A 14,906-nucleotide genomic window follows, 5' to 3' on the forward strand; every position below is an offset into this window, starting at 1 on the left:
CCAATGGTAGGTTGTGGTGAGAGGAGAGCAGGACTTCCACAGGGGATAGCTGGCCCTGGGGTGCTGGCCTCGGCCCTCCTGGCCTGGTTCTGTCCCTGGGCCTCTCCAGGCAGGGGGGACTGGAGCTTCTGCTCCTGCTGTTTCTTCTGGATCTTCCTCTGGAGCTGTTGCTTGGCGTCCACCGAGGGAGAGGCCAGCGTCTTCACCGGCTGGAAGGACGAGGCCTCGGACGTGGGCACGAACGCAGAGGTTGGCGTGGGCGTCTTCAGACCTGATGAGACATACAGATGAGAAATAACCAATACTTTTCAGAGTCAACACACCTGAGAGTTTAAAACGTTTTTTTGAATCTTCAGAACTAGCGTCTTCAACTAGAGCTTGATACATGAGCAAGACAGTTGAGCCCTCTTTGTTGACAGTTGAGCCCCCTGTCAACAGACAGCTGAGCCCCCTGTTGACAGGTGACAACCCCGTTGACAGGTGAGCCCCCTGTTGACAGTTGAGCCCCATTGACTGAGGTCATCCTTACCACCATCCCCATTAGCCATGCCTACCTGTGGGAGTCCCAGTCATGACGGTGAGGGCAGCCATGGACTTGGTTCCTATGTAGTGACTGTTGAGCAGGAAGCGGGCCAGGTCCTCCACGGCATCAAACTGTCTGCTGAGGACCTTCTGAGCCCACTCACACACCAGGCCACAGGCCGCTGAGCGCATCTCATCCTCTGCACTGGGAGACTGGCCAGACGACGGCTCCATTAACTCACACTGGGGGTAGATGAGGGAAGAGGGTTAGTAGGGAAGAGGTCCTTCAGATCTGATATCCTGTCTGGAGTTAGGGTGGATCTACTTGTGTCAATTCCATTTAAATTCAGATCTAAACTGAAATTCCAACTCCAATTTTCATAAACTTGTTTATCAATTAGATTTGGAATTGTAATATCAGTTTACTTCCTGAATTGAAATGGAACTGACCCCAACCCTGATGAAATGGAACTGACCCCAACCCTGATGAAATGGAACTGACCCCAACCCTGAAATCTACATGTACTTACTCTGAAATGATTATGGCCACTTCCTGGCTAAAAGAAAAAGMCATCATGTAAACTTACCCCGTCGTCTGATTTTTGTAAGTCCAAGTTGGGCAGAGAAGGCATGTGAACAAAAGCTTTCTTCCTCAGTCCACTATAACAGTATTTAGATTTGCCTCTCATGCCCAGGCGGCGAGCCTTCATGTTGGGAAAGACATTCTTCATGATCTTTCCAAAGTCTGCAGCGCTCAGTGGGTGGTAGGCAAGACTGTCACAGTAGCTTCTGAAACACATTCACAACATGATAAACATGCATTATGACAATACAATCTGTAGTACAGGAGGCTGACGGCACCTTAATTAGGGAGGACGGGCTCGTGGTAATGGCTGGAGTGGAGTCAGTGGAATGGTATCAAACACATGGTTTCCAGGTGTTTGATGCCATTCCATTGGCTCCGTTCCAGACATTATTATGAGCCGTCCTCCACTAATAGGTACATGTATTATCACAATACTGTACATGTCATTCCTAGCCACTGTATTTCTGCCTCTGCACTGCTGATGTGAAAAGGGCTTTATAAAATACATTTGATTGATCTGAACACTTAACAGAAAGAAACACACTAAAGTTTGATGATTCTTTAGTGAATAATATGTAAACAAATCCCCCTTTCCCTTAACAGTAGTTAACTGCTACTACGAACAATTACTACTAACTACAGCTGCTACCTCTAACTACTACTACTACTGCTACTAATACTACTGCTACTACTAACATTACCTACTATTAACTACTACTACTACAAACATTACCTACTACTAACTACTACTGCTGCCACAACTGCTGCTACCGCTACTACTACTGCTGCTGCTACTACTACTAACATTACCTACTACTAAGTACTACTGCTGCTACAACTGCTAATACCGCTACTACTACTGCTGCTACTAATACTGCTACTACTACTAACATTACCTACTACTAACTACTACTGCTGCTACAACTGCTAATACCGCTACTAATACTACTGCTACTAATACTACTACTGCTGTTCCCGCTACTACTACTGCTGCTACTAATACTACCACTGCTGCTACCGCTACTACTACTGCTGCTACTAATACTGCTACTACTACTACTATTACCACTACTACTACTGCTACTACTAATGCTACTGTTACTAATACTACTGCTACTACTACTACTGCTGCTAATGCTTCTAATGCTACTACTACTACTGTTACTAATGCTAATGCTACTAATACTACTGCTACTACTAATGCTACTGCTATTACTACTACTAGTACTAATGCTACTGCTACTAATACTACTGCTACTAATGCTACTGCTACTAATACTAATAATGCTACTACTGCTGCTAATGCTTCTAATGCTACTACTACTATGGTTACTACTGCTAATGCTACTACTACTAATGTGACTGCTACTAATACTACTGCTACTGCTACTACNCTACTGCTACTACCGCTACTACTACTGCTGCTACTACTGCTACTGCTACTAATACTACTACTAATACTACTACTGCTGCTAATGCTACTACTACTACTGTTACTACTGCTACTACTACTAATGTTACTACTACTACTACTGCTTCTACTACTACCGCTGCTACTAATACTACCACTGCTGCTACCGCTACGACTACTACTAATACTACTACTGCTACTAATACAACTACTGCTGCTACCGTTACTACTACTGCTACTACTAATGCTACTGCTACTAATACTACTACTGCTGCTAATGCTACTACTACTATGGTTACTACTGCTAATGCTACTGCTACTAATACCACTGCTACTAATACTACTGCTACTAATACTACTAATGCTACTACTACTATTAGTACTGCTACTACTAGTACTAATGCGAATGCTACTACTTCTACTACTACTGCTGCTACTAATACTCCCACTGCTGCTACTACTGCTTCTACTAATACTACTACTGCCGCTACCGCTACTACTTCTACTACTACTACTACAGCTACTACTACAGCTACTACTACTAATGCTACTACTACTACTGCTACTACTACTGCTGCTACTACTACTGCAACTAATACTAATACTACTACTGCTGCTAATGCTACTACTGCTGCTAATGCTACTAATGCTACTACTACTGCTGCTGCTACTACTGCTGCTAATGCTACTTATACTACTACTGCTACTAATGCTACTGCTACTGCTGCTACTAATACTGCTGCTACTACTTCTACTAATGCTACTGCTACCACTGCTACTAATACTACTGCTACTAATACTACTACTGCTACTACTAATACTAGTACTGCTTCTACTAATACTACTACTACTTCTACTCATGCTACTGCTACCACTGCTACTAATACTACTACCACTGCTACTAATACTACTACTGCTGCTGCTACTACTGCTACTAATGCTACTGCTACTAATACTACTACTGCTGCTACTGCTACTATTAATAATACGACTGCTGCTGTTACTAATGCTACTAATACTACTGTTGCTGCTAATGCTGCTGCTGCTAATGCTGCTGCTGCTACTACTAATACTACAACCACTACTACTGCAAGTACTGCTACTACCACAACCACTACTACTAAAAGTACTACTACTACTACTACTACTAATGCTGCTGCTACTACTACTACCGCTACTACTACCACTACTAATACTCCACTCAAGGGCTGCTTTCCCAGACACAGTTTAAACCTAGTCTAGAAAGCACTTTAATGGAAATTCTGTACTGAGAACACAAGTAGGGTTGCAAAATTCCCGTAAATTTCCCCAAATTCCCAGGTTTTCCAGAAACCCTAGTTGGAGGATTCAGGATGACCTGCTTATTGTCTTTTGACTCGAGGAATCTTTTCAACCCTATGTACAGGTCATACTCACTTGTATTCGTCGTACACCTCTTGCTTTGGCAGTGATGTCTCAGGGTGCTCCTCTAGGTGATTCCGGATCCAGTTGAAAGCGTACATCTGCTGTGTTCGGCTGGACGACATGCCACTCTGGTCACTGAAACGGTTAAAGTTACAACAACACAAACAGGTTAGTGGCAAAACAATATTCAAACTGATACTTTTTCTTGTGATGTGTTTGACCAGACATGGCAGTGTGTAAAAAAATAAAAAATAAAAAAAACAGTCTCCAATTTTATTTCGATTTCTTGCAATAAATAGTGTGTGTGTGTAATGTGGTAAGTACCATAGTCCAGGAGTGGAGGCTCTCTGATTCTCAGTCCTAGTGATGTTGCAGTGTTGGAGGGTTGAGGTGACGGGTAGATAGACAAGAGATTTAAAAAAATAAAAATAATAATAATAATAATTAAGGACACAGAAAACTGGGTATAATAGCAAATCAATCATTATACTAGTATCGCTTCATTAATGATACAAATAAACAATTATGTCAACGGACATTAGCATAAGATCACAAGACCGAGACCGAAGTGGTGAATTTTGATGCAAAAGGAATTGGAGACAGTTTCTTTTCAAATGCACCGAAATATGAATACAGCTTGTGATCAAAAAACAGCTGAGGTAAAATTATATTATCAGGCCACCGAAAAAGATGTAATCCAAGACAAATTGAAAGCCGTCGCGAGCACCACAATCAGCACAGYAATAATAATAATAAACGACAATGAGATACAGAATACTTAGAAAGTATTCACACCCCTTGACTTTTTCCACATTTTGTTGTGTTACAGCCTGAATTTAAAATGGATTACATTTAGATTGTGTCATTGGCCTACACTCAATACCCCATAATGTGAAAGTGGAATTATCTTTTTAGACATTTTTACAAATTAATTAAAAATGAAAAGCTGAAATGTCTTGAGTCAACATGTATTCAATCCCTTTATTATGCCAAGCCTAAATAAGTTCAGGAGTAAAAATTTGCTGAACAAGTCACAAAAGTTGCATGGACTCATGATTTTTGAATGACTACCTCRTCTTTGTACCCCACACATACAATTATCTGAAAGGTCCTTCAGTCGAGCAGTGAAAACACAGATTCAACGACAAAGACTATGGAGGTTATCCAATGCCTCGCAAAGAAGGGCATCTATTGGTAGATGGATAAAAATGTAAAAAGCAGACATTGAATATCCCTTTGAGGATGGTGAAGGTACTAATTACACTTTGGATGGTGTATCAATACACCCAATCACTACAAAGATACAGGCATCCTTCCTAACTCAGTTGCCAGAGAGGAAGGAAACCGCTCAGGGATTTCACCATGAGGCCAATGGTGATTTTAAAACAGTTAAGAGTTTAATGGCTGTGATAGGAGAAAACTGAGGATGGATCAACAACATTGTAGTTACTCCACAATACTAACCTAAATGACAGAGTGAAAATAAGGAAGCCTGTACAGAATACAAATATTCCAACACATGCATCCTGTTTGCAATAAGGCACTGAAGGAAAAACTGCGAAAAATGTGTCAAAGAAATTAACTTTATGTCCTGAATACAAAGCGTTATGTTTGAGGCAAATCCAACACAACACATCACTGAGTACCACTCTTCATATTTTCAAGCACGGTGGTGGCTGCATCATGTTATGGGTATGCTTTTCATCGGCAAGGACTAGGAAGGTTTTTGCTTCTACAAAGAATTGACTCAGGGGTGTGAATTTAGATATTTCTGTATTTCATTTTCAAAAATTGTGTTTTCACTGTCATTATGAGGTATTGTGTTGTAGGTGGGTGAGAGAGGGGGGGAAAAAATCATCCATTTTGAATTCAAGCTGTAACACAACAAAATGTGGAATAAGTGAAAGGGTTATGAATACTTTCTGAAGGCCACTGTATATCTGTCGCTTGGTGTAATATTTTATGTATTTTAAATTATCAAATCAAATACAACTAAATGAGAGAAAAGGGGAAGACGTTACCTTTTATCAATGCCATTGTTGGGACCAGAAGGCAACTTAAGGTAGAGGTAGAGTTTCTCGATGTCTGTAAACTTCTCAACATCTTGCTGTAAAATGTAAAGAGCGAGGTATAAGATAGAGAGGGGGAAACAAAACATGTTTTGATGGACAGACATAGTATATCTCTGTGACCATGGGAACCAATCTGCTTCTCTGTCATTACCACAGTTAGTTACCTACCTTAGTTGAATGTACCTGATTGTAGCCAAGTCGCTCTGKATAAGAGTGCTTCCTAATGACTCAAATGTAATGTAAATGTAGCCTAGATATTATGATAATCAACAAAAAAAAAACTATGCATGTTGTATATAGAGGTGTTGTCAGTGTGCACACAGACAGCATGTCTTTGATTTCCACATCACAACAGACTCCACCCCAGCTCCTTTTCAATAGGCTTCTGAGAATGGAATTCATCTCACCTCTTCCTTTTCTATTCGCCTCTTTGTTGCTAGGGGAACCCATACTTATGAACGAGGTGAGAGTTGTCAGCCAATCAGCGGAGAATATATATATATTTTTTTTTTACTGGACTCCACCACTACCAGCATGCCGTGTGCTTGTTAGCTACCGCCTGGCACTGTCTTTTCTAACGATATAGGCTAGCTATAGTCTGCTTTCATTCTGTTATGATTGACACAAGTAGGTCTAAGCTTACATATTAATTGGGTCCTCCTTATATGAGTTAGGTTTATTACCAGGGTCGTGTTCGTTATATAAGGCAAAAAAAAGAAGAAAACGGACTGAAACAGGGAGGAACTGGACATAGTCAAATTACCCATAATACCTAGCGGTCAAACAAAGAAATGGTTCCAATAGTTTTTCCCATAGAGAATTTTAGAAACACTTGAAATAAGGGCTATGTTTCATGTAGGCTTACTCTTGCGTGACGTTTTGATAACCGTGTAAATTTCTCTAGGAAAAGGTGACTTTTATCAATATATTTTCCTGTATTTACCCCCCCAAAAAATGCTAATTAGCTGATAATGTGGCAATGATTAAAGAACTACAAATGCCATGATCTGGACGAGACAGCTGAGTCGAGGCAAAGGTAAGAACCTCTGGATGAACTATGTTAGCTAAATTTAGTAATTAATAAATTGGCAAAACTCCTTTACACGGATAATTCTGCGAACTGTCTTGTGCAAGTTTTAAATTGACACAACACCTGTTAGCAAASATGTCAGCTAGAGATGACGTGCAGGAGCTTGCAGGGATTTGTAGTCTTGCATGATGTCTACCTTGATGCTAATTTGCATTTTCGAATCTGTGAGTAAATAGAGCCGAATATATTGATAAAAGTTACCTTGTCCTTAGATAGATTTAGATGTTTATCAAAACGTCATGCCAGGATTAGCCTACACGAACACGGCCCTTATTTTAAGTGTTTCTAAAATCCGCTACGGGAAAAATGAACGATTGGAACCATTTCCCTGTTTGACCGCTAGGTATTATGGGTATTATGACACACTTCCACTGTGGGGCTCTATAAGGTCCAATAAGAACAGATTGTTTTTAAATTCCGTTTTTTTTTTACGCTACAGTGTGCCATAATGAACACAACCCAGGTTTAGACTGCATGACGACATCAGTCCAGCGCTAGAACAGACAGACAGACACTCTGTCATSCTCTCAATGTTGACAGACAAGGTAGCTACATTGTAATAAAGCCAGTGATCCCTTCAGGGTTGGGGTCAATTCCATTTCAATTCCAGTGAATCCAGAAAGTAAACAAAATTCCAATACAAAATTGTCCTTATTGAAGAGAATTGGAATTTCAGTGTACTTTCTGAATTGGAATTTAAATGGAATTGACCCCAACCCTGGATAGCTTATAAGGCTTATGAAGCCTTATGACACTATGAAGGTTCATACATGCTTATACCCAGTTATAAAGCAGCTTTTAAATAAAGTGTTACTGAAAGACAGTCGTTGCCCTAGTMATATCTGAGCCATATTCTTCACAAACTCACGAGGAAGTCAAAGCGATTGCTAAATTGGTGCACACCGGCACATGAGCACCTTTAACTAAAAGCTAAACTGTTGTTTTTCACGCTGCATCAAAGCCGATATATTAATAACAACTCTACTCACCAATATGTTGTCCACTTTTGATTGTACAGATTTGCTACAATGAGAGAGAGAAAGCGAGAAAGAAAGGGAGATATTGACAGGGGAACAAGACAGCAGCATAACATGTTCTCAAAAGCCTTCAATCTCACAGAAAACATTTTTGTATGCATCTCAAATTGATCTCTTTCCCCCATGGCCTACCTACAACCTATGCACCCGTGTTGAACTGATAGGTGCTAGGGCTGGGCGGTATACCATATGTTACAATATACCGGTATTGATGCACGGACCGGTTTGGGTTTTTACTTTACCTTCTATAACTGTATTTGAATGTTTTGGTTTGTTAAATGTCATATGCCATGTGTAACATATATATATTTTTGTTTACACCGTTACTTGAGTCATCCCTCTCCGTTCTCTCTCTCTATCCATGCCGCTTTCCACACAGACCTAGCCCCGTCCCCCGCCACTCAAGCAGCGCATTTGTTGTTGCTTGACCACGAGACACTTGCGTTCAGTCTGCATGGGCAATGCAGCACATGCAACGATGTTGATGGCAAYGATGCTGCTTCCACTTTACTTCTTAATATAAATCCACAAGCGTTCTATAATTACACTATTAGTTTGTGTTTCTTACATCTGCAAACAGCTAGCTTGTCTTTTCTTAGCAAGTTTTAGCTAAATCGTGTTAGCCGCTAATCGTTAGTTAGCTGGCTAGCTAGCTAATAAAATATACTGAGTCAGGGCAAACGTAGCTAGCTAATACAGCCTGATACCAGTGATGTTGTAGGCCTAAATCAGAATGTTGTTTGTGCAACAGTATCTTCTAAATCAAAGAGTTATAGGCAAAGCATGAATATGTTGGCTACATGATGAAACATTTAATGTAGCCAAAGATTATAAGGTCCCCTAGGGAACACTGACCAACACTTTGATTCCTGCCCTGTAAAATGGCATTTTCATTCGTTGTCATGTCAAATGCTGTATTCAAAGTGCCCACTATAATTTATATCTATATTTTACCCCCTTTTTCTCTGCAATTTCGTGATATTTAATTGGTAGTTAGTCTTGTCCCATCGATGCAACTCCCATTCGGACTTGGGAGAGGCAAAGGTCGAGAGCCATGCGTCGTCCGAAATGCGACCCTGCCAAGCCGCACTGCTTCTTGACACACTGCCCCCTTAACCCGGAAGCCAGCCGCACCAATGTGTCAGAGTAAACACCGTACAGCTGGTGACTGATGTCAGCGTGTATGTGCCCGGCCCACCACAAGGAGTCACTAGAGCACGATGGGACAAGGACATCCCGGCCGGCCAAACCATCCCCTAACCCGGACGACGCTGGGCCAGTTGCCTCATGGGTCTCCCGGTAGCGTCACAGCCTGGGATCGAACACGGGTCTGTAGTGACTCCTCAAACACTGCGATGCAGTGCCTTAGACCGCTGCGCCACTCGGGAGAYCCTTATTATTTATATTCTAACTATAAAATTAGAATAAACATATTTCTAACTGTTCACCCAAATGTTCAGATCCAAATCGCAATTGCAACATTTTGTTAAAAATAAGGCCTTGATTTTTTATGCCTATATCGTGCAGCCCTACGTGGCAGTGTGGAAATGATCCCAAAATGAGTGCAGCAATGCAAAAAATTTATGGAAATGCGGGAAATTATTTTAGGTTGAAGTCGAATTGAACAGTATAAACCAATCAGAATGGAGAAAGACCCATTGAAATCACTTATAATGTATGTGATGTCACACTAGGATCACTCACTACTCATAAAGCATATTTAGAACTTTTTATTTTTCAAAAAAGCATCATACCGTCAAAAATGTTAAACATACCTTGATATGATATTTTCGGCATATCGCCCAGCCCTAACAGGTGCAATGTGGTGAATATTCCACCTTGCCATGGTAGATTTATATCATATAAAATTATTTCAGATCTCTACAATGCAGTGCATTTGGGTCTAGGAATTATATTTTTTGACAGGTCTCATCACCAATAATAYGGAACAGTACATGTTATACACAAACACTGTATTTAATGACATGATGGATAATTTGTGTCAGGGACCTACCTAGCTATAGCTGACTAATCATACTTGCAAATGTATGACTATTGTTGATAATAGACGAGTGTCAGTGCATAGGACTCAGGTGTCATTGGGCCTCCTTTGGCTATGCATACATAATTATAACTATGTAGCTATCTGATGATGTAGCTAGCAGGCTACAGAGCTTGTGTAGAGACAGTTAAGAGCAATAGGTTTTTCAATATGTCTGGTAAATTGTCTAGCAAGCTTGGCTAATTAGCTAGCAGCAATTATTTCACAGCCAGCCCCAGCAACAAGGACAGAAAACCAATATTAGCTAGCTAGCGAACCTAAACTCAATTAATATTCTACTACTAGCTAACGTTAGCTACTTAAATACACACCAATGTAGTTAGCTATTAGCTAGCTACATATTGATTARCTAACGAATCGAAGACCTAAACGAGAAGGCGTGAGTTAAGGTAGAAGACAGGCGAGACCCCGAGCTGTCATCATTTTGTAGCTGTGCAGCACCGTAGCTAATTTATAAACTAGCCAAGTGGAGTGTGTGTGTGTATTGACCATTGAATGCATAAATATATATCTTACCAAATTGAATTCTTTATTTTGTACTGCAACGCATTGGCCTCGGGGCCCTGTAGTCCTGGTACTAACGTTGGAAGAGAGCCCAATCCCGAGTTGGGCTTCAGCTGACCAGGTTGTTGTTGTTCATCATCATCGGCCATCACGATGATATTCTCGTTGAGCGGAGATGGGTTGGTCGGGGTCTAACAAATAGGCCTCATCCTGTTTATACCTTGATATAGCGTTGGTTCCCCGGCTGTGGCAGTGCATGCATGACGCCAGAGCRGAGTACCCACCGTTTGATGATGAGGATCGTATGAGCTAGGTCAACCTACTGTATCGACGATAGACCATGACGGTTAAGACTATGACTTGCCTGCACTTGACATGTTATTAAAGAAAACAAACGGCATGCGGGAATACAAAAAGCATTATTTCGCAGAGAGAGGCTGGGCACTGCTGCAAACGGCGAGCACGCCTGCTGCAGGCTACGGAAGGCAATGCTGCTTGCAGGCTGTAGATGCGCACGCGCAATCACATTGATGGAATGTAAATTAAGCTTAGATACAGTATTAATGTTTCCATGTCAAAATGATGATAATAATAACAACAATAGTGTAATAAGAGTGTAGCAACAGTGTAATAGCAGTATATTAGTAACTAACATAATAACGCTATTTACAGTATTTGAACTGTCAGCTCCAGTTGAGACCGATAACTTACGAAAAAATAAACTGCTCCAGCAGTTTCCGAAATGGTTTCATAATATAATGATATCATTTATTGAATGTAAAAACAATGTAGGTTATTCTTGCAAAAAATATAATACATGTTCACTGTAATTCATAATGTATCACACTGTGACTAGATAGTCAGTACATACAGAACATTCCCGGAAAAGTATTCAGACCCCTTGACTTTTTCCAAAATGTTGTTACGTTACAGCCTTATTCTAAAATTGATTAAGTTAAATGTGTTCCTCATCAATATACCCACAATACACCATAATGACAAAGCAAAAACTGTTTTTTAGACATTTTTGCAAATGTATTAAAAAAACAACAACAGAAAAACCTTATTTACATAAGTATTAAGACCCTTTGCTTTGAGACTCTAAATTGAGCTCAGGTGCTTCCTGTTTCCATTGATCATCCTTGAGATGTTTCTACAACTTGATTGGAGTCCACCTGTGGTAAATTCAATTGATTGGACATGATTTGGAAAGGCACACACCTGTCTATTTAAGGTCCCACAGTTGACAGTCAATCGAATCTGGTATCAGGATAAAATGTGATTCAAAGTCACCGAATATACTATAAGTATTTTTATTTAACATAAGCGATAAATGGTAAATGCAATTTTCTTATATACGGGTTCACTGTATCACCACGCAGGGTAAAGCAGAGAACTGACTGAAATAGTACAGACATCTTCTTTTATACTGTGACAGATGTAGTTCCAACTTTAGAGTTGGCCTGTCACAGTAGAGGCTTAGTGTGGTTTAAACTTGCTAGCCTATCGGTGGTGCCCAGGCTGGTCCCAGCCTCACAGCACACAGGATCCAGATATCCGGAAGTGTTTGTTGTGAAGTTTGAGCTAAGTTGTCGGTGGCTACACTGCTCAGTTCCTGTTTTCTTGTTACTCAGCATTTTTCCATCTTGTCTCAACCTTCTGGTTAGCACAGTCGACACCCTAGATTAACAACAGCTTTTCTGCAGTCACGCTATGTTTTGTGATTAACATGTCCTATTTCTATAAGGCATATATTTTTGTTAAAAAGAGAACAAAACCATCCTTCACACAGTGCATGTCTGAGCAAAAATCAAGCCATGAGGTCGAAGGAATTGTCCGTAGATCAGTTACAGAGGTACAGATCTGGGGAAGGGTACCAAAACATTTCTGCATCATTGAAAGTCCCCAAGAACACCGTGGCCTCTGTCATTCTTAAATGGAAGATCTTTGGAACCACCAAGACTCTTCCTAGAGCTGGCCGCCCGGCCAAACTGAGAGAAGGGCCACCAAGAACCCGATGGTCACTCTGACAGAGCTCCAGAGTTTCTCTGTGGAGATGGAGGAACCTTCCAGAAGGACAACCATCTCTGCAGCACTCCACCAATCAGGCCTTTATGGTAGAGTGGCCAGACGGAAGCCACTCCTCAGTAAAAGGCACATGACAACCCACTTGGTGTTTGCCAAAAGCCACCTGAAGACTCAGACCATGAGAAACAAGATTCTCTGGTCTGATGAAACCAAGAGTGAATTCTTTGGCCTGAATGCAAAGCGTCACGTCTGGAGGAAACCTGGCACCATCCCTACGGTGAAGCATGGTGGTGATAGCATCGTGCTGTGGGGATGTTTTTCAAGGCAGGGACTAGGTATACTAGTCAGGATCGAGGGAACGATGAACAGATTTGTTCCAAGCTTGTGCTGTCATACCCAAGAAGACTAGAGGCTGTAATCGCTGCCAAAGGTGCTTCAACAAAGTACTGAGTAAAGGGTCTAAATACTTATGTAAAATATATATATAATATCTAAAAACCTGTTTTTGCTTTGTCATTATGGGTTATTGTGTGTATATTGATGAGGGAAATAAAAAATGTAATCCATCTTAGAATTCGACTGTAACATAACAAAATGTGGAAAGAGTCTAGGGATATGAATACTTTCCAAATGCACTGTATCTAGCCTGGGCTAATCACATATTTTACTTGTGTAATACTACCACTGTTTTGTCAATACTGGTGTTGCAGTTTTTACCTACATGTAGTCATCTAGTCATGCTCATTTAGGTCCAGTAGGGGGCACTCTTCCCTCAAATTAGACCCACAATGCCCCCAAAGGGCAGGGATGGGAGACATTGACATTGCACTGCGTAGCCGTAGGATGACTATGTGGTCACTAAAGATTCAAAGGCACTTATCTCAAGAGCATGGTTGTCATGGCGATATTCCTCAACTGACCCTCATACAATCATGGCCACCTAAGACAAATGTCTCATTCATTCATTCCCTCTCATCTCCCCTTATCCCCCAGGTTGTTTATGTGAATGAGAATATCCTATGTTTTTTTTTTTTTTTGCCACCCGTTGCTTGAATGAGAGTTACATTTATTTATATAAATTCTCCCAAAATGTTGTTTTCTTGTTGGTTTCTCACACTATTTATTTCCGTCTCCCTGTCCCTTCACGGCTATTCTATATGAATTTACTTCCCTGTCAATCTTCTGTCATTTCTCATCTAAATCCAGCAGAGAGTTTAATCTGAGCAGTCCTTTAGTACTCTAGGTTATTTTGTCTTGTGACTTTCCAGAATCATCTCCCTCAACTGCATGTTCCCATTCATTAACAGAGGTTCTTCAGTAGTTTTGTATACTTTTAGCCAGCAGTTATGGAAGTAGTGCTTACGAGTTAAAAGTGGTCCCCGAAAATTACGTTACATACACTACATTACCAAAACTGCATGTTGAACATCTCATTCCAAAATCATGGGCATGAATGTGGAGTTGGTCCCCCCCTTTCCTGCTGTAACAGCATCCACTCTTCTGGGAAGGCTTTCCACTAGATGTAGGAACATTGCTGTGGGGACTTGCTTCCATTCAGCCACAAGTGATGAGGTCGTGCACTGATGTTGGGCGATTCGGCCTGGCTCGCAGTCAGCGTCCAAATTCATCCCAAAGGTGTTCAATGGGTCTGAGGTCAGGGCTCTGTGCAGGCCAGTCAAGTTTTTCCACACCGATCTCGACAAACAATTTCTGTATGGACATTGCTTTGTGCACAGGAGCATTGTCATGCTGAAACAGGAAAGGGCCTTCCCCAAACTGTTGCCACAAAGTTGGAAGCACAGAGTCGTCTGGAATGTCATTGTATGCTGTAGCATTAAGATTTCCCTTCACTGGAACTAAGGGGCCTAGCCCAAACCAAGAAAATCAGACAGACCATTATTTCTCCTCCGCCAAACTGTACAGGGCACTATGCAKTGGGGCAGGTAGTGTTCTCCTGGCATCCGCCAAGGTTCATTCGTCAGACTGCCAGATGTTGAAGCGTGATTCATCACACCAGAGAGCTKGTTTCCACTGCTCCAGAGTCCAATGGTGGCAAGCTTTACACCACTCCAGCCGACGCTTGGCATTGCACATGGTGATCTTAGGCTTGTGTGCGGCTGCTCGACCATGAATCTCCCGACGTACAGTTATTGTGCTGTCATGGCTTCCAGAGGAGGTTTKGAACTCGGT

General features: G+C 41.2%; 1 protein-coding gene across 1 annotated transcript in view; it reads right to left on the reverse strand.

The window, feature by feature from the left end:
* The window catches only part of LOC112068487 (DNA-binding protein RFX7-like), a 25,630-nt gene extending 14,471 nt beyond the window's left edge, over positions 1-11,159 (reverse strand). The window contains exons 1-8 of the mRNA XM_024135655.2: positions 10,701-11,159; positions 8,075-8,108; positions 5,945-6,030; positions 4,248-4,283; positions 3,936-4,058; positions 1,110-1,311; positions 555-765; positions 1-271 (exon numbers count right to left, since the gene is read on the reverse strand). The exon at positions 1-271 is cut by the window's left edge and continues 2 nt beyond it. Coding sequence (XP_023991423.1) covers positions 1-271; positions 555-765; positions 1,110-1,311; positions 3,936-4,058; positions 4,248-4,283; positions 5,945-6,030; positions 8,075-8,108; positions 10,701-10,837 — 1,100 coding nt within the window. The 5' untranslated portion in view covers positions 10,838-11,159. The remainder of the gene's footprint in view (positions 272-554; positions 766-1,109; positions 1,312-3,935; positions 4,059-4,247; positions 4,284-5,944; positions 6,031-8,074; positions 8,109-10,700) is intronic.
* Between the last annotated feature and the right edge of the window lie 3,747 nt (positions 11,160-14,906).

Source organism: Salvelinus sp. IW2-2015, unplaced genomic scaffold, assembly GCF_002910315.2.
Source record: "Salvelinus sp. IW2-2015 unplaced genomic scaffold, ASM291031v2 Un_scaffold537, whole genome shotgun sequence".
Classification (NCBI taxonomy): Eukaryota; Metazoa; Chordata; class Actinopteri; order Salmoniformes; family Salmonidae; genus Salvelinus; species Salvelinus sp. IW2-2015.